Source organism: Juglans microcarpa x Juglans regia, chromosome 6D (genome assembly GCF_004785595.1).
Source record: "Juglans microcarpa x Juglans regia isolate MS1-56 chromosome 6D, Jm3101_v1.0, whole genome shotgun sequence".
In the NCBI taxonomy this organism is placed as follows: Eukaryota; Viridiplantae; Streptophyta; class Magnoliopsida; order Fagales; family Juglandaceae; genus Juglans; species Juglans microcarpa x Juglans regia.
This window is the reverse complement of record NC_054604.1, coordinates 28,992,040-29,011,609: the sequence shown is the minus strand read 5'-3', so window position 1 is coordinate 29,011,609 and position 19,570 is coordinate 28,992,040. Positions and strand designations below refer to the sequence as shown.

The following is a 19,570-nucleotide window of genomic DNA, read 5'->3' as shown; positions in this document are numbered from 1 at the left end:
CCAATTATTTACAGTTTTGGCAATGCCTGAGATTGCCGAGCTTGATCCAAAAATGGACGTTCGAACGAAAATGAATGGTGATCGTTCGAACAATAATTATAAGGTTCGAATGGAAATCTATTAGCATTCGAAAGAATATTTATTACCAGTCAAACACACTGTAATATCGTTGGAATGTGTTGTTAGTCATTCGAAAGGTACATTTCTTATTTTAATTTTTTGTTATATATAATTACCTTGATCTAATTATAATTATGATATTTTGTAATCATTGTCCTTAATTTTATAAATTAAATTTAGCGTCATCTCCATGACTTCTCAGGGAAAGAAGCGGGTCGCGTCAGTGCAATCATCTAGCAAAGAAGTTCGAGAGAGGACTATTTGGTTGGAGCACCAGGTGAAAATAGATGATTTTAGGGACTTTCTGTGGGAGAAACATTCTCTCGCATTTGTCTTTCTTGATCATGGTTGGACATCGATCATCGATCAGAAGGATGAAGGGACGGACAAGATAGTTTCGTACATCAATGTTGTATATGAGTTCTCTAGAGAACTTGGTCGTGCCAGCCAGGAGGATGATGCATACACCTTCTTCATTCAAGGCGTCTCAATACAATTTTCAATTGATGCAGTTGCTGATTTTCTTGGTATCCCTCGACTGCCCATTGCATATCCTAATGTGGTGCATAGAGAGTCTACACCTACAGGCAATGGGAAGACTGCAGAGGAAGAGGATACTGTGATGTCTGATGAGATCGATGGCCTCGCTGATCATGAGGTTCTTCAGTTGGTTGTGGGTCCAGATGCTCCTTCTTATGATGGGAGCAAGGGCATCAAATAGGTGGATTTATCTAGTTTTTTCAAAATCATAAACATTATAATAGCCAACAACATCAATCTGTGACTGCACAAGACTGAGGTTAGCATGGACCGGGCACGATTTATGTTACGGGTTGCTTGTAGGGTGCCTATCGACCTAGCGAGATATATATTCGCTAGGATTCGATCAGAGGCCACCTATATTACGACAGGTAGAGTTTTATTTTATTCAATGTACTTGGTTACTCCTTTTGATATATATAATACTTTTACTTATCAAAGAAATTTTATGATAGATATATTGCCATTTGGAGTCCTTCTCACACGATTTCTTTTAGCGAAAGAGTCAGGCCAGATGCGTTTGAGTATGTTTGAGAGTTGATTAGACCGATCAACTCGAAGACCTTGTCTCGTAGCACCAGACACTCCAAATTTCGTATTCGTGCACCCATTACAGATGCGGTCGACACTTGGGGAGGTGCACAGGGCGTAGCTAGTGAGGCATCTACATAGGGTGCATCACACAGTGCTACTTATGAGGAGATTGCAGATATCATGCATGCAGAGATGCGCGCACAGACATCAGAGATCATTGATGCAGTCCGGGTCGCTCTCGCAGAGAGTGAGTCGAAATTCATGTCTCGAGTGACTGATATTAAGACACACCTTGTTGGAGTAGAGGCGGTGCTACATGATCTGGCTCAGTAGTGTATATCTTTTATTTGCATTAAATGTATTTTTTTTTGTATTGACAATGATGACTATTTGTATTTTGTATAATTAATTTAAATATTCAAATAGTCAGACATTATATTCCCGCCATACATTATATTTTTGGGATGCAATTAATGTATGATTTTTTTTTATAGTGTTGGCAAGCTTGTTTATTGTTAATTATGTTTTTTTTTTCATTATACTTACCATTCACGATAATATAAAAAATGACACTATAAGTAGTATCTATTTAACTAAAAATCTTATTTAACATAAAATAATCACTAAAATATTTTTACATTAATTACATAAAATTAATTTATGAATTCGTAAATATTTTTATGTTCTGTTGAAAAAAGGTTTAAAAAAATTCTCGCCAATTTTAATTTAATTTCCCACCAAATGATCTGTTCGAATGCATAAATATTGTGTTCGAACGCAATATGTGTAGTTCGAACAATCTTACAACCTTCCTGCCAAATTTTTCCACCAAATCTTTCCTATTCGAACAAACAAATTGAGATTCGAATGGATTTGAACTTTCTCCGGCAAAATAAATTACTTCCCCCCAAAGATTAATATTTGAACAAATTATAAATCATTCGAACAAACATTAATTCTATGTTCGAACAGAATTGCTGTCGTTCAAACAGGTTTGACTTTTTGAGACGACCTAATTCGTTATAGAAGAAAGAGTTCAAACATATGTTTAGCCGTTCAAATGTTTTTATAAAGTCATCCATTTTTTGAGACAAAATTTAAATTTCGTCTCCAATAATTACTTTTAGTGTCCCTAAACAATTTCATCCCTAAAACTAAAATTTGTTGTAGTGGTTTGTTTTGTGTGATAGTTTTGTCGAGAGTCTTGTAAAATCACACCATTCCATAGGAAAAAGAGAAAGATCACATTAGGCCTTTCAATCTCGAGTCTTCAACTCAAGTATATGCTTCTTGAAGAGAATTTATGTTATTGATTATTATAAATTAAATCCATTCCCTTTAGAAGTGTAAGTTTGTGGTTATAAATTGCCTATATTTGATATTATAGGATATGTCAAACACAACTCACATGGGGCAAAGCTACCTGGATTCTTTCCACATTTCAACCCTTGTAAGCCATGGGTAAGACATGTTGTGCGAGGTAGAGGTAGGCAACCATCAAAGCGAAGAGTGCCTACAATAGAAAAGGTTGCCAAGCAAGGGACACCAGTGGTGTAAATAAAAGGAAAAAAAAGCAAGTTATACTTGATTACTTATTCGTAATAGTCGCTTATTCATTTATGAAGAAATTTGTATTCAATGATCATTATTGATAGCAGTTAATATAAAGTATTCATTGTGCATTTATTTCTTCAAATATAGCCATGTGAAACAACAAAAAGAGCTGGAATGGACAAATACTTATTCCATGCAGCTATCTTGCAACGAGGTTATATGATAGGAACACAACACAGTGTCGTAATTCAGGCTTATATTTGCAACCAAACATTTTACAATTTACTTGTTATTGTGTTATTTAACAATGTATATCATTCATGGCTGATGCACTATATGAGAGATGGAAGTCTTGAAAATTAAAGACATTAAGAAAAGTATGCATTGCAATGATAATGGGAAATTTTAAATGTATCACTTAATTATTGGTTGAATTTTGATGTAATGTTTGACATATTGGTTGAATTTAAGGTATTGATGGAACATGCAAGTTGCTTGATAGTCATTTGGCAAGTTGTGTTTTGCAAAATGGCCATGATGATGCAAACCGATGCTCATGCTTTGGCATATTTCAAATTAATGATGCAGACCAATGCTAATGAATTCCAAATTAGTACTAAGGAATACAAAGTTTTCATGATGGAACATGTTTTGCTTGATAATCATTCGACGTGGATGCAGACTGGTGCTCATGCGTTGCTAAAGTCTAGATTTTTTTTAGTCTTTATTTTTTGCTTATTTTCATTAGTACAATTGATTTTTTTTTCAAACAAACTTTATTGACCAAAGCCAATTACAAATGATTATTAGTCCAAATGACTTGGAAAATAAAATTTGGGTAAGAATCCCACCAAACATTAATATCATCTACATTTCAAGCATATCTAACAAGTTTATGAGCTGCATTGTTGCCCATTCTCCCCACATGCTGAATTTGACATCTTGGAAGCCTCTACAAAAGCTCCTGAATGTCCTTTGTAAGAATTCCCAGTAGTGATGTTGATGCTCCCGATCCTTGGATACCTTGGACCATAAGAAGAGAATCACTTTCTACAATAAGTTCTTGCAGTCCCATATGGAAGCACATCTTCCGCCCTCTTAGCAAAGCTATAAGGTCAATGTCTAAGGGCTCATTGACAATGTGTTTTTTCTTACTAGCAGCCATTAGTACATTCCTTTGACTGTTGCGAAGAATAAATCCCACACTAGCACACTATTCATCAAGGAACATAGCCCCATATACATTTAGCTTTATGGCATGTTGTGGTTGAGGCTCCCACATACAACACTTCTTGATGTTTCTCAAGGGTTCCTTTTTAATGACTTTGAAAGCTTTTACCATTTAGAGCTTGCAGAACAACAGAATTGATAAATTTGCCCACAATGTGCAACTATCTTTAGAAGAAAACAAGTGCCATGCAATCAGATCCACGAGCTTTGTGAGGGTTCATCTGTTGTACTGCTTCAAAAATCTCAGCTTTTGGTCACCTGATTGATTGTCACTTCTTTGAGATAAAATACTAAGTGGTGACATTTCTACACCTTTTGTGAAGTTTGTTGATCAACTCACAGATATGTTTACTAAGTTATTGTATTATAATCGGTTAAAGCTTATTTGTTTCAAGCTGGTTTATATGATATAAGTGTAACTTGTGAGGGTATAATCGTCAATTGTATGTAGTATATATATTATTATACATTAATGAATGAAGTAAGAATTTCCCTCCATGAGTGTTTACAAATGGCATAAACAGATTGTTGGATAATTTTTTCTAGGAAGACACACCTGGGAAGATTAAAAAATAAAAAATAAAAGGTACATGGGCTAAGGTTTGCAAACCGATCCAGGCATAAGAGATGTAGAATTAACAAAGAAAGCCTTGCATATGAGATTTACCTGGAAGCTCTTATTTGGGAAGTCCCTTTGGTCAGATTTCTTGAGATTAAATTATAAGATTTCTAGACTTCACACACCTGAACAAGAAGGTAAGAAAGGCTCAAGCTTTTGTTGAGCTATTGCAAAGCATATCCCAAAAGTCATAAAAAACATAGAATGGATTGCGAGGCAAGGTAACATTCCTTTCTCGTATTATAATTGTCGGGACTTGGAATATTAGCAAAAAAGGTGGAGACTATTATTGAACCTAATATGATGGTCAATGATGCCTTGACTGGAGAGAGCAACTCCTACAAGATCACCTACCAGCACAAGTAGTATCATTCTTATTGGGAAAGACAATGCGAATTAGAGATGGAGAAGACGTACCTGCATGAAAATTTCTTCTGATGGTAACTTATCTATCTCAACAGCCTGAGATTTCATTAGGAACCATGAGCAACAAATGGGTATGAATAAGTGTATTCCAAGCAAGATTTATGTCCTTGTGAGGAAGTGCTTTCATAAAGGGCTCCCTTTTGATACTAACATCCAGAACTTTCATATACACTTAGCATCTAGGTGTGACTGCTGCCAAATTTAGGCAATAGAATCCTTAGACCATATTCTTTGTATTGGGAAGCTTGTCTGCTATGTTTGGAATCATTTTGGAACCCAATTGGGGATGAGATGTATGGATAATCATGGGTGGAATGAAAAGTTTATGCTATGATATCAAAAAGCTCATATGCACTCTCAACTGGGCATTAACATTGGTCTACTCCATTCTCTAATTAGTTGGAACCTATGGGTTAGTAGATGTAAGGAAATGGAAGGAAAAAAAAAATAGAGAAGAATGTGGTCTGTCATCAGATCAAGCAAATGCTCCGTGAAGCTACAGGGAAGACGACTTGGGTAAACGAGTTATAGCCTCGAGGTGAACTCATTAACCATTTGGGATTGCCAATTTTTCCCACCGAAGTCAATAAAGTTGTAAGTGTGATTTGGCAGAAACCAACAAGAGAAAGTAAACTAAAGTTAAACATAGATGAGTTGAGGAAAACTGAGGCAGTGTGGTAGAGGCAGGATAATTAGAGATGACAAATGATCATTTATTGCCGCACTCTCAACCTTTAATGTAGTGGTCGTTGCCACTTTTATTTAGCGATGAGGTGTAATGATGTGTTTCTTGACAAATAGTGTGGATGTTAGAAAACACAAAGGAATACCTCAAGCACAACTTATTGAGTTGCTCCACAAGTTTTTGCAATCAGAACAAATAATCCAGCAAGCCTTAAGCATCTCCTTTTAGTGGTGAAGTGCACTACATGAAATAAATTAGAGTAACACTCAACACATCCACAACCTAGATGCTTTTTCAAGAGAGAATAAAAGAGAGAGATTATGTACTTTTTTAATATTGTCCGAGAATCATCTGGGGGGGCTATATATAGCCCTCCTGTGCATCACATACGACTGGCCTTAAAAGCCAGCCTTTAATCACTGCAATAAAGTGGCTGTTGCAACTTTTATTCTCAAGCATGTAATGCATGGCCATTAAGCAATGCGTTACATGCTATTATAGTGTAGGAGGGGTTTGCCCATGTAACACATGGCCATTAAGCAATGCGTTACATGCCAGTACTCCTACTACTAAAATATCCCTTTTATCCGAGCATGACAATGCCTAAGCCACAAATGCCATGTAATAATAGAGGGCAATATGCCTAGAATCTGCCCCATTTGAGAATTTCTTGACGCCATAATTAGCCAGCCATCAACAATGTGTTTCCACGTAGAACCTGAAACTCTTCCTAACCCAACCTGAGCTACCGCATATTGCCACACTTTACGTGCAATTTCTCCAGTCGCAAGTACATGGTTTAAGTCCTTATACCCAACATTGAAACAACAATTACATTTAGAAACAACCAGAATGCCAACAGACTTCAATTTGTCATCAACACTCAGAGAGTTGTTAAAAGCCTTCCACATGGTAGCTGAAATATTTTTTGGAACACAAGGGTGCCAAACCTACTCAGCCCCACGGATTTTGGGAGCTTGAACTCTAATACATTGCCATGCACTCTTAGTCGAGAATTTCCCATTCGTATTATCCTTCCATACAAGCACATCCGCACCATCCCGAGTCTTACTCAAGATCTTCATGACCTCTACAACCTTTTCACCACCAAGAAAATTGAATAATAGATCAACATTTTAACCATTCTCCACCCTACACTCCTTCACTAGTAATTTCAGATTTCTTAGAACAGGAAAAACATCTCCTAGAGAACCATCATCTGCCCAATTATCCAGCTAGAATGCCACATTTCCCTCCCTAACTCTCCAATTTGAGAACTTCAGAACATCCGGGATACATGAATGGACCATCCTTCAAAACCGAGAACCCTTCCCATGTTCCAAAAGTGAAATATGTTGATTTTTGACATATTTAGAATGGAAATTTGGCCCATAGAGAATCTTCAGTAATAACCTTCCAAGCAAATTTCATAAATATGGATTTTTTAATATCTTGAAAGCTTTTGAGGCCAAAACCCCCTTCTACTATTGGCAAGCAAATTTTATCCCAAGACCTCCAATGTTTCTTAGACTTCCCATCTTTCACCCCCCAAAAGAAATTACTGAAACTCCTATTAATGCTCTTTATCACTGAAAGTGGCACATTGACAATCGAAACAAAGTAAATGGGAAGACTCATAAGAACATGCTTCAACAAAAGAACTCGCGCACCATTAGATAAGATAACATTTTTCCAACCCTCAATCCTACCTTTAATTTTCTCCATAATTCCTTCAAGATGGACGGCTTTCAAATGACCCGAAATAATAGCCTTACTAACCTGCTGACCTGACCATCTCATATGTAGAAAGCGTATTTGAAATAGCTGAGACCGAGCCTTTACTCCCATTGGCAAAAATTACAATATCATCAACATATAACAAATGAGAAATAATAGGGGTAGAACGAGGCTGAGAAAACATACCAATTTTCTTTAAGTGGAATTGGTTCCTTATTAGCCTTGAAAGATTTTTTTCAAAAATAATAAATAGGTAAGGTGAGATGGGATCACCTTACCTCAAACGACGACCACTTTGTAAGAAACCTTTAGGAACTCCATTCATAACCACAGAATACCAAGGTAAAGCAATACACTTCTTGATCAATCCAGAAAACTGCAAAGAGAAACCAAAAAAGGCCAGGACATGCAAGAGAAAACTCCAATCAACATTATCACAGGCCTTAGCCATATCAATCTTAAGAATAATATTCCCCCCACGGACGGACCGACTTATTTATATTGTGCACAAGCTCTTGAGTTAAACTAATGTTCTAAAAAATACTACGGCTTGAGAGAACGCACCGTGCTTTGGGGAAACCATACAAGGGTGCAAAGACAATAACCTACTCACCAAAATTTTTGAACAAACTTTGTAGAACACCGAGCATAAACTTATCGGTCTAAATTTGTCAAAGCTATTCGGAGCCTCAACTTTTAGAATAAGGACCAAATAAAAGGCTGAGAAGGATCAAGGCAGGTCAGCGCTCAAGAAAAAGGACTGCATTACTTGGAATAAGTTCTTAGTAATAATGTGCCAGCAAGATTGATAAAACCTAGAACCAAACCCGCTAGGCCCTGGGCTACTATCCAGTGGAATTGAGAAAACTGCATCCTTAACATTTTGGATTGATGGGAGCTGGACCAATCTCTCATTGTCCTCCACCAAAATAACCTACTGCACCAGGTTAGATAAATCTGGATCTTCTTCCACCTGATTGTGAGCTAGAAAATTACTAAAAAATTCCACAGCCCTGTCATGTACTTCTTTTGGACTTTTTAACCATCTACCATCATGTAGTTTCATCTCACTAACCTTTGTTTTTTTCTTAGAGTTAAAAGTCTGAAAGAATCGAGCTGAAACTTCTCCTTTATTAAACAAGATTGCTTTGCTTGCAGATGGAGATGCATCTCTTCTCAATCCCTCCACACATCCAATTCAGCCTTGGCCACTAAATAATCCTGCTCATCTTCTTCATTATACTCATCTTGCAAGTTCTCCTCTAACCTCTTCACCCGATCTTCTAAATAGGTAATAATGTGGCATGTATTACCAAAAACCTCCCGATTCCATAATCTAAGAGCATTTTTCAGATTTTTGAGCTTCCTGGCCAACCTCGGCATACCATAATCATTGATCCCGTCTTCCCAGGCCTTAGCAACACAATCCATAAAAGACTCGTGTGTCATCCACATTTGTTGGAATTTAAAGGTCGGGAAACCATACGATAGGAGTTCAGGTTCCAAGCTAATCAAAACTGGGGCATGATCTGAAGTTGTGCAAGGTAAATACTTCATTTACCCAGCAAGGAACCTCGTGATAAAATCAGCGCTAATTAAACAACGATCTAACTAGGCCCAACTCCTTGCCCTCCCTTCCTGACCATTACACCCCGAAAATTGATTCCTCTCAAATCAAAAACCAATCAAACCAGTTGCATCAATAAAACCATTAAACTCTTCCATTACTGAGAAAGGACGATGACGTCCTCCTCTTCTCTCAGAGTCATTCCTAATGATATTAAAATCACCCACGACAACCCAAGGCAAGGAGGCAACTACACTAGATGACAAAGAGTTCCACAAGTCCTTGCGTTCAATTTGCCTACACTTAGCATACACAAAAGAGATGTAGTAACATTTATTATGAGCTATCATAGTCATCGTAATAAACTGGTTCGAAGCCTCCACCACTGAGACTTACACCCCTGGAGCCCACAAGATCCATAATTTACCACCAAGATCTTCATTCGAAAAACAACCTGCCATATTCAATATTTGTTGTAAACCACTCAGTTGACTACCATCAGGCAAAAAAAAGGTTCAGCCACAACAATAATCTCTAGCATATATTTCCTTACCAACCTTCCCAACCTTTTCTTAGAGGTATCAATAGCCCTACGGTCCCAAAATAAGATGTATTGAGTTTTTCAGGGTTACTTCTAGCCCGGATGTAGCTCCTTACCTGCGTACCTCCACTATTAACCATTATATTCTCCGAGTCCGAGAAATGGGCTTTAACTTTCCCCAAATTCTCCAAAGCCTCCTCCACCTCAGAATATGAGTGCAGCCTCAACATAGGATCACCAGGGTCTTCTTCTTCGTCTTCAACCTCCTTGACAACTACCATCTCCCCCTCTTCTTGACAACCACTAACCATGTCAAAATCCTAATAAACTAAAGGACTCTCCACGATTACAGCCCCATCTTGGCCCTTCTTACTCCTCACCTCAGAAGCACCTGCCAACTCCTCATAGTGGAAATCCACCTTATCCCTTTGCTCACAACTCATATGCTCTTTAATAATAACTTCCGCTTCTTGAACATCATAGTCCTCTGCTTGAACTGCTTGAACAACATCACTAGAATTTATTTCCCCAGCATCTTGTGCCATCCTAGCAGGGTCCTTTGGTAAAGGCTCGACAGTCTGGTTCCTAACAATCTAATCACTAGACTCCACACCATGATGAACCCCCTTATCAAGAACTACTTGTTTATCATTTTGGGTCCACACTTTTTTCGCCTTTCCTCCCTCTGCTTGTGCCTTTTCCTTTGTCTTATCTTCCCATTTGCAGAGCTTTATATTATGGCCTTGCTTGCAACAACGATTACAGTAGGCTAAGAGCGTTTCATAAACCATTTCCCGAAGCCTACTTGAAGCTAAATGAGGCATCCCAATCCAAAAAGACTCCAACGGCGGCTCAGAGGCATCCATCTTGACGTAGACACAAGCACCATCCGTTCGGGTAGCACATCTAGTGCTATTATCCCATCGAATAAACTGGCCAATCGGCAAGGTAATATTTCGTAAAAAATATTCATGATAAAAATTAGGGGTAGCCCAGGAAGAACAATCCAAACCGGCACCATGGGTGGCTCATGGTCTTCATCAAAATTAGGACTCCATTGAAAAACACGATATGGCACTCCTTCTACCACACAATTCTCTCTAAAAAAAGCCTTAATGGAATCATAGTTATTAGAGAATCTAACAAAAACAGAGTGAGTTTTGAACATACCTGAAATCACCTGTTGTACCTTCAGACCCCATCTGCTCTGAATGAAAGGTCGAATGTTGTCCAGCGATGGTCTCTGTTGAATGAACTTTATGATTAGCAAGAACCGGAAAGGGATGGCAGATCTATCAATCTCCCCCTTCGTGAAAGCTACATACGGGACCCCTTCGAGGACTTTCAGTGGGTGCAGTGGGATTTCCACCTTAGGAAGAGGTTGAAGAGTCTGTGCCACCATGTCTACGAATGTCTACTGCGCCCTGGAGGTGCCAAGGCTTGAGTGGCCCCGACGGCAGCCATCGCGTTTGTGCCTTAAGGGCCGTGTGGGTCATATGGGTGGTCAAACCAAAGAAAGGGAGAGAGGGGGAGGCCTCGGGCTGGGCATGGAGGGGCTGAGGGGGAGGAGGTAGTGGCTACAGTGAGGTTGTGATGGTGAGTGGCAGAGAGGTGGGATGTAGGAGGCGGAACTGGGTGGTGGAGACCCGTGAGAGAGAGGGATTTATGGGGAAGGGAGATCGTGGGGGAGCTGTGGGTGATTGGAGGGAGCCGTCTATGGCTATCAGTGCCGTCGACAACCAATGATAGTGGCTTAGGTGTGGGTTGCGACGGCGACGTGGAGAAGTTGAAAGGGAATGAGGCTCATTTTGAGGGAGGAGGAGGAGGGGAGAGAGAGAGAGAGAGAGAGAGAGAGAGAGAGAGAGAGAGAGAGAGAGAGAGACATCGTGGGGAGGTTGGGTTCGGCGAGGGGTGGTCACCGGTGAGGTGGTGGTGCGGCTCTACAGTGGTGGTCGACGGCTGGGTTGTGGCTGAAGGAGAAGAGAGGGAAAGGGGAGGGGTTCCATCAGCTCCTCTCTCTCTCTCTTGATATTGTTGTCTGATTATTGAAGGTGTAAACCCCTCACAACCGCAATCTTATGACATAGTCAAAGATAAATAAATGACACTTACAAAATATAAAACTCACTTAGTGAGAAAGAAGGGAATCATTTAATCACTTATTCATTTGGTTTAATAAGCACATGTAGTATGAAATGCATGCTATAGTAGATTTATCTTCCTAAAAAATCGTATGTCTATATCAACACTGTACAGATTATAGTCTAGCCACTCCTTAAGCGTCTAACCCAAGTTTCTCCATTTGCTCACCTCCAAGGCATAAAAAAGGATCTCACATTTGACTAACCATAGGCTATATGGATTGTGGGGTACCCATACATGGTCTTCTCAATACAATAGACCTCATCTTAGCTCGCACTATGGCGACATATCTTTGTATCAACCAACTTATCCCATTGGACAAGTACTTAGGGACACAATGTCTCATCTCCACTCGTTACTCAAGCGCCATAGGTGATTACTCCTGGGAGTGAGCAGATCTAAGTCTGTTGACATAACTTATGTGTGTGTATCAGGAAAACAATACGATAAAGACAATAACTAAATAAAATCATATTAAGTTAATATCCCAAAGGAAAGTTTACATCTCATTGTCAACTGAAACAAAAGATAACATTCACAATCTACGCAATCCTAGATTCCTAACATGAGCCACAAAAACATTTCTTGCTATAGGCTCTGTCAGGGGATCAACAACCATGCGACTGGTAGAAAGGTGTTTCAGGACCACTTCCTTTTGCGCCACCATATCTCTGATGTAGTGATATCTGATATCTATGTGAGAAAATGTGCCAATTTTCTTTAAGTGGAACTGTTTCCTTATTAGCCTTGAAAGAATTTCTTCAACAATAATAAATAGGTAAGGTGAGATGGGATCACTTTGCCTCAGACCACGACCACCTTGAAAGAAACCTTTAGGAACCTCATTCATAACCATAGAATACCAAAGTAAAGCAATACACTTCTTGATCAATCCACAAAACTGCAAAGAGAAAACAAAAGAGGTCAGGACATGCAAGAGAAAAATCCAATCAACACTGTCACAGGCCTTTGCCATATCAATCTTAAGAATAATATTCCCCTCACAGACTGGCTTATTTATACTGTGCACACGCTCGTGAGTTAAATTAATGTTCACAAAAATACTACGGTCTGAGATGAATGCACCTTGCTCTAGGGAAACCATTCGAGGGAGCAAAGGCGATAACCCACTCACTAAAATCTTTGAACAAACTTTGTAAAACACCAAGCATAAACTAATGGGTCCAAATTTTTTAAAACTATTCAGAGCCTCAACTTTTAGAATAAGGACCAAATAAGAGGTTGAGAAGGATTGAGGCAGGTTGGCACTCAAGAAAAAGGACTGCACTGCCTGGAATAAGTTCTTACTAATAATGTGCCAACAAGATTGATAAAATCCAGAGTCAAACCCGTTAGGCCCTTGGCTACTATCCACTAGAATTGAGAAAACTGCATCCTTAACATTCTGGATTGATGGGAGCTAGACCAATCTCTCATTGTCTTCCTCCAAAATAATCTGCTGCATTAGGTTAGATAAATCTGGATCTTCTTCCACCTGATTGTGAGCCAGAAAATTACTAAAAAATTCCACAGCCCCGTCATGTACTTCTTCAAGACTTTTTAACCATCTACCATCATGTAGTTTAATCTCACTAACCTTTCTTTTTTTTTTTTCTTAGAGTTAAGAGTCCGAAAGAATTGAGCCGAAGCTTCTTCTTTATTTAACCAAGACAGCTTTGCTTGTGGACAGAGACACATCTCTTCTCGATTCCTCCATTCATCCAATTCGGCCTTGGCCACTAAATAATCTCGCTCATCTTCTTCATTATATTCATCCTGCAAGTTCTCCCCTAACCTCTTCACCCAATCTCTAAATAGGTAATATTGTGGCCTGTATTTCCAAAAACCTCCCGATGCCATAATCTAAGAGCATTTTTCAGATTTTTGAGCTTCCGAGCCAACCTCGGCATACCATAATCGTTGATCCCGTCTTCCCAGACCTTAGCAACAGAATCCATAAAAGACTCGTGTGTCATCCACATTTGTTGGAATTTAAAGGCTGGGAAACCATACATAGGAGCTTAGGTTCCAAGCTAATCAAAATTGGGGCATGATCTGAAGTTGTGCAAGGTAAATACTTCATTTACCCCACATGGAACCTCGTGATAAAATCCGCGCTTATTAAACAACGATCTAACCAGACCCAACTCCTCGCCCTCCCTTCCTGACCATTATACCACGAAAATTGATTCCCCTCAAACCGTAAATTAGTCAAACTAGCTGCATCAATAAAACCATTAAACTCTTCCATTGCTGAGAAAGGACGAGGACATCCGCCTTTTCTCTTAGATTCATTCCTAATTATTTTAAAATCACCCGACAACCCAAGGCAAGGAGGCAACTACACTAGATGACAAAGAGTTCCACAAGTCCTTGCGTTCAATTTGCCTACACTTAGCATACACAAAAGAGATGTAGAAACATTTATTATGAGCTATCATAGTCATCGTAATAAACTGGTTTGAGGCCTCCACCATCGAGACTTACACCCTTGGAGCCCACAAGATCCATAATTTACCACCAAGATCTTCATTCGAAAAACAACCAGCCATATTCAATCTTTGTTGTAAACCACTCATTTGACTATTAGGAAAAAAAGGTTCAACCACAACAATAATCTCCGGTGTATATTTCCTTACCAACATTCCCAACCTTTTCTTAGAGGTACCAACACCCCTAAGGTTCCAAAATAAGATTTGATGCAACATAAATTGAGTTTTTTAGGCTTGCTTCTAGCCCTAATGGAGCTCCTTACCTGCGGACCTCCATTATTAACCATTATATTCTCTAAGTCCGAGAAATGGGCTTTAACTTTCCCCAAATTCTCCAAAGCCTCCTCCACCTCAGAATCTGAGTGTAGCCTCAACATAGTATCACCAGGTCTTCTTCTTCGTCTTCAACCTCCTTGACAACTACCATCTCCTCTTTTTCCTGACAACCACTAACCATGTCAAAATCCTCATGAACTAAAGGACTCTCCACGATTACAACCCCAACTTGACCCTTCTCACTCCTCACCTCAGAAGCACATGCCAACTCCTCATAATGGAAACCCATCTTATCCCTTTGCTCACAACTCATATGCTCTTCAATAATAGCTTCCCCTTTTTGAACATCATAGTCCCCTACTTGAACTGCTTGAACAACATCACTACAATTTATTTCTCCAGCATCTTGTGCCATCCCAGTAGGGTCCTTTGGTAAAGCCTTGACAGTTTGGGTCCCAACAATTTGATCACTAGAATCTGCACCATGATGAACCCCCTTTATCATGAACTACTTGTTTATCCTTTGGGTCCACACTTTTTTCGCCTTTCCTCCCTCTGCTTGTGCCTTTTCCTCTATCTTATCTTCCCATTTGTAGAGCTTTATATTATGGCCTTGCTTGTAGCAACGATTACAGTAGGCCAAGAGTGTTTCATAAACCACTTCCTAAAGCCTACTTGAAACTAAATGTGGCATCCCAATCCAAAATGACTCCAACGGTGGCTTAGAGGCATCCATCTTGATGCAGACACGAGTAGTATCCGTTCGGGTAGCACATCTAGTGCTATTATCCCGTCAAATAAACTTGCCAATTGGGAGGGTAATATTCTGCAAAAAATATTTGTGGTAAAAATTAGGGGTAGCCTAGGAAGAACAATCCAAACTAGCACCATGGGTGGCTCGTGGTCTTCATCAAAATCAGGACTCCATTGAAAAACATGATATTGCACTCCTTCTACCTCACAATTCTCTATAGAAAAAACCTTAATGAAATCAGAGTTATTAGAGAATCTAAAAAAAATAGAGTGAGTTTTGAGCATGCCTAAAATCACTGGTTGTACCTTCAGACCCCACCTGCCCCAAATGAAAACTAGAATGTTGTCCAGCGATGGTGTCTTTTGAAGGAACTTCATGATTAGCAAGAACTGAAAAGGGATGGCAGATCTATCAATCTCCTCCTTCGTGAAAGATACATACCAGACCCCTTTGAGAACTTTCAGTGGGCACAGTGGGACCTCCACGTCAGGAAGAGGTTGAGGAGTTTGCGCCACCATGTCTGTGAACGTTCGCTACCGCCCTAGAGGTGCTAAGGCTTGAGTGGCCCCGATGGCGGCCATCGCGCTTGCCCCTTAAGGGCTATGTGGGTGGTCAAACCAGAGAAAGGGAGTGAGGGGGAGGCCTCGGGCTGGGCATGGAGGGGCTGAGGGAGAGGAGGTGGTGGCCGCAGCGAGGCTATGATGGTGAATGGTAGAGAGGTGGGTTGTAGGAGGCGGATATGGGTGGTGGAGACCTGTGAGATAGAGGAATTTATGGGGAAGGGAGATCGTGTGGGAGCTGGGGGGTGATCGGAGGGAGCCAACGATGGCTGTTAGTGTCGTTGACGACGAACAACGGTGGCTTGGGTGTGGGTTGTGATGGCGATGTGGAGAAGCCTGAGGGAAGGAAGCTCATTTCAAGGGAGGAGGAAAGGGAGAGAGAGGTGTTGTGGGGAGGCTGGGTTCAGCGAGGGGTGGTCACCGGTGAGGTGGTGGTGGCGTGGCACTATAGTGGTGGCCAGCAACTGGGCTGTGGCCGAAGGAGAAGAGATGGAATGGAAAGGGGTTCTGTCAACTCCTCTCTCTACCTCTCTCAATATTGTTGTTCGATTATTGAAGGTGTAAACCCCTCACAACCTCCATCTTATGATATAGTCAAAGGTAAATAAAGGACACTTATAAAATATAAACCTCACTCAGTGAGAAAGAATGAAACTATTTACTCACTTATTCATTTGGTTGAATAAGCACATGTAGTATGAAATACATGCTACAGTAGATTTATCTTCCTCAAAGAGCGTATGTATATATCAACACTAAACATATTTTAGTCTAGTCGCTCCTTAAGCATTTAATTTCCTCTATTTGCTCACCTCCAAGGCGTAAAAAAGGATCTCGCATTTGGCTAACCTCATGTTACATGGATTGTGGGGGTATCCATGCATGTTCTTCTCAATACAATAAACCTCATCTTAGCTCACACTAAGGCGACATATCTTTGTGTCAACCAACCTATCCCCTTGGACAAGTACTTAGAGACACAATGTCTCATCTTCACTCGCTACTCAAGCGCCATAGGCGATTACTCGTATGAATGAGCCGATATAAGCCTATTGACATAACTTACGTGTGTGTATCAGGAAAACAATACGATAAAGACAAGAACTAAATAAAATCATATTAATTTAATATCTCAAAGGAAAGTTTACATGTTAATGTCAACTGAAACACAAATTATATTCACAATCAACGTAATCCTAAATTCCTAACTTGAGCCACAAAAGCATTTCTTGCTATAGGATTTGTGAGGGATCAACAACAATGCGATTGGTAGAAAGGTGTTTCAGGACCATTTCCTTTTGCTCCACCATATCTCTAATGTAGTGATATCTGATATCTATGCGTTTTGTTCTTCCATGATATTTTGAGTCCATAGCATATGCGAGAGTTGCCATGCTATCGTAGAATATCGTCGGATCTGAAGTATCTGTGCCAATGTCTAGATGCTTGAAGAACCTCCGTAACCAAACAATTTCTTAAACTGCTGTTGAACAAGCTGTCTTCTACCTTTTGGGCCAATTTATAAACCCCACCTAAACCAAAAGAAATTCACACTATTGGTGATTGTAGTGCCGCTGTCGGTGTCCCTAGGGTGCACTGCACCTCCGAGGTGCGCGCTTCATCTCCCAAGTGCGTGCAGCACCACTGTCAGTGCGGGTGGCACCGGTGGTGCTTACAACAGCTCACCCAACAGAAGCAGCACAAAGTTTTCAAAAACTCAAGCAAAACCAAAAAAGGGAACCCATCAAAGATAAAAATATATGCGAAAAAAATGGCTTTCGGTAAATTGGAATCAACTAAAAACATGCTTGATACCAATGTTAGAAAACACAGCGGAACACCTCAAGCACAAATTATTAAATTGCTGAACAAGTCTATCCAGCCTGAACAAATAATCTAGCAAGCCTCAAGCGTCTCCTCTTGGTGGTGAAGTGTATTACATAGAATGAACTAGAGTAACACTCAACACATCCACAACCTTGATACTTTTTCAAGAGAGAATAAAAGACAGATATTTTGTACTCTTTTAAGATTGTTCGAGAATTATCTGGGGGAGGGGGGGGGGGCTATATATAGCCCTCCCTATGCATCACATACGGCTGGCCTTAATCACTACAATAAAGTGGTCGTTGCCACTTTTATTCTCAAGCATATAATGGATTAAGCCATGCATCACATGCCGTTACTGTATTGGAGGGATTTGCCCATGTGGACAACCCTCCATCAGACATGGAAAACTCAAAAGGTTTTATTTTTGGATTATCATAAAGAGAATAAAAAGAAATAAATACAAAAAAAAAAAAACAAAATATATTATGGGTTGAGATGAGGTAGCTCTGTTTTCATAACGAAGATTGTTTATAGTAAATATTTAAAATAATAATTAAAAAGTGTTTTGTGTTTGAGTGATATTTGAGAAAAAAATATATGATAATACTTTAGAATAGTTGTGTTGCCAAACAGACCGTCTGAAGAAGAATCCTCTGTCTAAATTAACAACATGAGTACGGTATAACAATTCTTGCTCTAAATCAAGAAATGTATTTATCTTTTCTCCTTTTGTTCTAACTGTACAAATTTCAAATGAAACCACTACCAAGTGATAGTATCTACCGTGCTTCGAATGTTGAGATGCTGATTCCATTTGCTGAATAAGTTGCATTGTTGCTAGACGGAGAATCTGCATAGAAACCCGGCTGCCTTGGGATAGGCAACAAAACTTCACTGCTTAACATTAGAACCACAGAAGACATGTTTGGTCTATCTTCAGGTCTTTGCTGCACACATAACAGACCCACTTGAATTAGTCTTAACACTTGAGATCGTGTGTGTGCATCACCTACTGATTCATCGATCAGTTCCATTGCTCTGTCTACAATCCATAGTCTCCATGCCTGAAACAAATTAATAACCATATTTTTGTGAGTTGGGTTTCCATATTATATTACTACAACAGAGTTACATAATCACGTAATAACACTAGCTACCAAAGGCGATCCTCCATACCAGTCAAAAAAAGAGAGAGAGATTTTATTTATTAGAAATTGACACTAATTAGAAATATTATTTATTATTATCTTATTTACGCATAATATTTTTCATTTAATATATTTACTTATACCTGCGATTTGCACCTAAAATAATATAGTTTTGCAAGCACAAATTTTTCTCTCATTAAGTCTTATTATACTATTCTCCATTACCGGTAACTTTTTACTATTATAAGAGCATCACAATACGAAGGCATCTCGCGAACTTGGCAGTGAAAGGAACAACACTGTTAATAAGAGGTTTTGTTTAAAAATATAAATCAGTAGAATGCCATTCTACATGCTTACATGTCCAAGAAGATTGAGGTGGTGGTCTGGATGGCAGAATCCCCTGTTCTTCTTCCCACTCAATATCTCCAATACTAAAACTCCAAAGCTAAAGACATCAGATTTCACAGAGTATTGCCCATGCACTGCATACTCGGGAGACATGTAGCCACTGCAAAATATTATGTAAGGACAAGGAAAATGAAGTTCATAAACAGTTAAAGGTCACCTATAAGAGAAGATTAAACGTACTTACTATGTTCCAACAATCCTATGGGTCGTGGACACAATTTGATCTCCCTGGAATGATCTAGCCAGGCCAAAATCTGAAATTTTCGGATTCATTTTAATATCTAGTAAGATATTACTAGCTTTGAGATCTCTATGGATGACCCTCAGTCTAGAATCTTCGTGAAGATACAGAAGACCTTTGGCAATGCCACCAATAATGTCGATGCGCTTACGCCAATCTAATA

General features: G+C 39.5%; 2 protein-coding genes across 2 annotated transcripts in view; both read right to left on the bottom strand.

Moving 5' to 3' along the window:
* The window catches only part of LOC121234498 (G-type lectin S-receptor-like serine/threonine-protein kinase At4g27290), a 40,421-nt gene that overhangs the window by 18,509 nt on the left and 2,342 nt on the right, over nt 1-19,570 (bottom strand).
* On the bottom strand, nt 18,169-19,338 carry LOC121234506 (G-type lectin S-receptor-like serine/threonine-protein kinase At4g27290). The gene is made up of 3 exons (XM_041130457.1): nt 19,116-19,338; nt 18,391-18,671; nt 18,169-18,325 (listed from the first exon to the last, which is right to left on the bottom strand). Exons 1-3 carry the CDS (start codon nt 19,257-19,259, stop codon nt 18,322-18,324), a joined length of 429 nt encoding a protein of 142 aa, XP_040986391.1. The 5' UTR covers nt 19,260-19,338; the 3' UTR covers nt 18,169-18,321.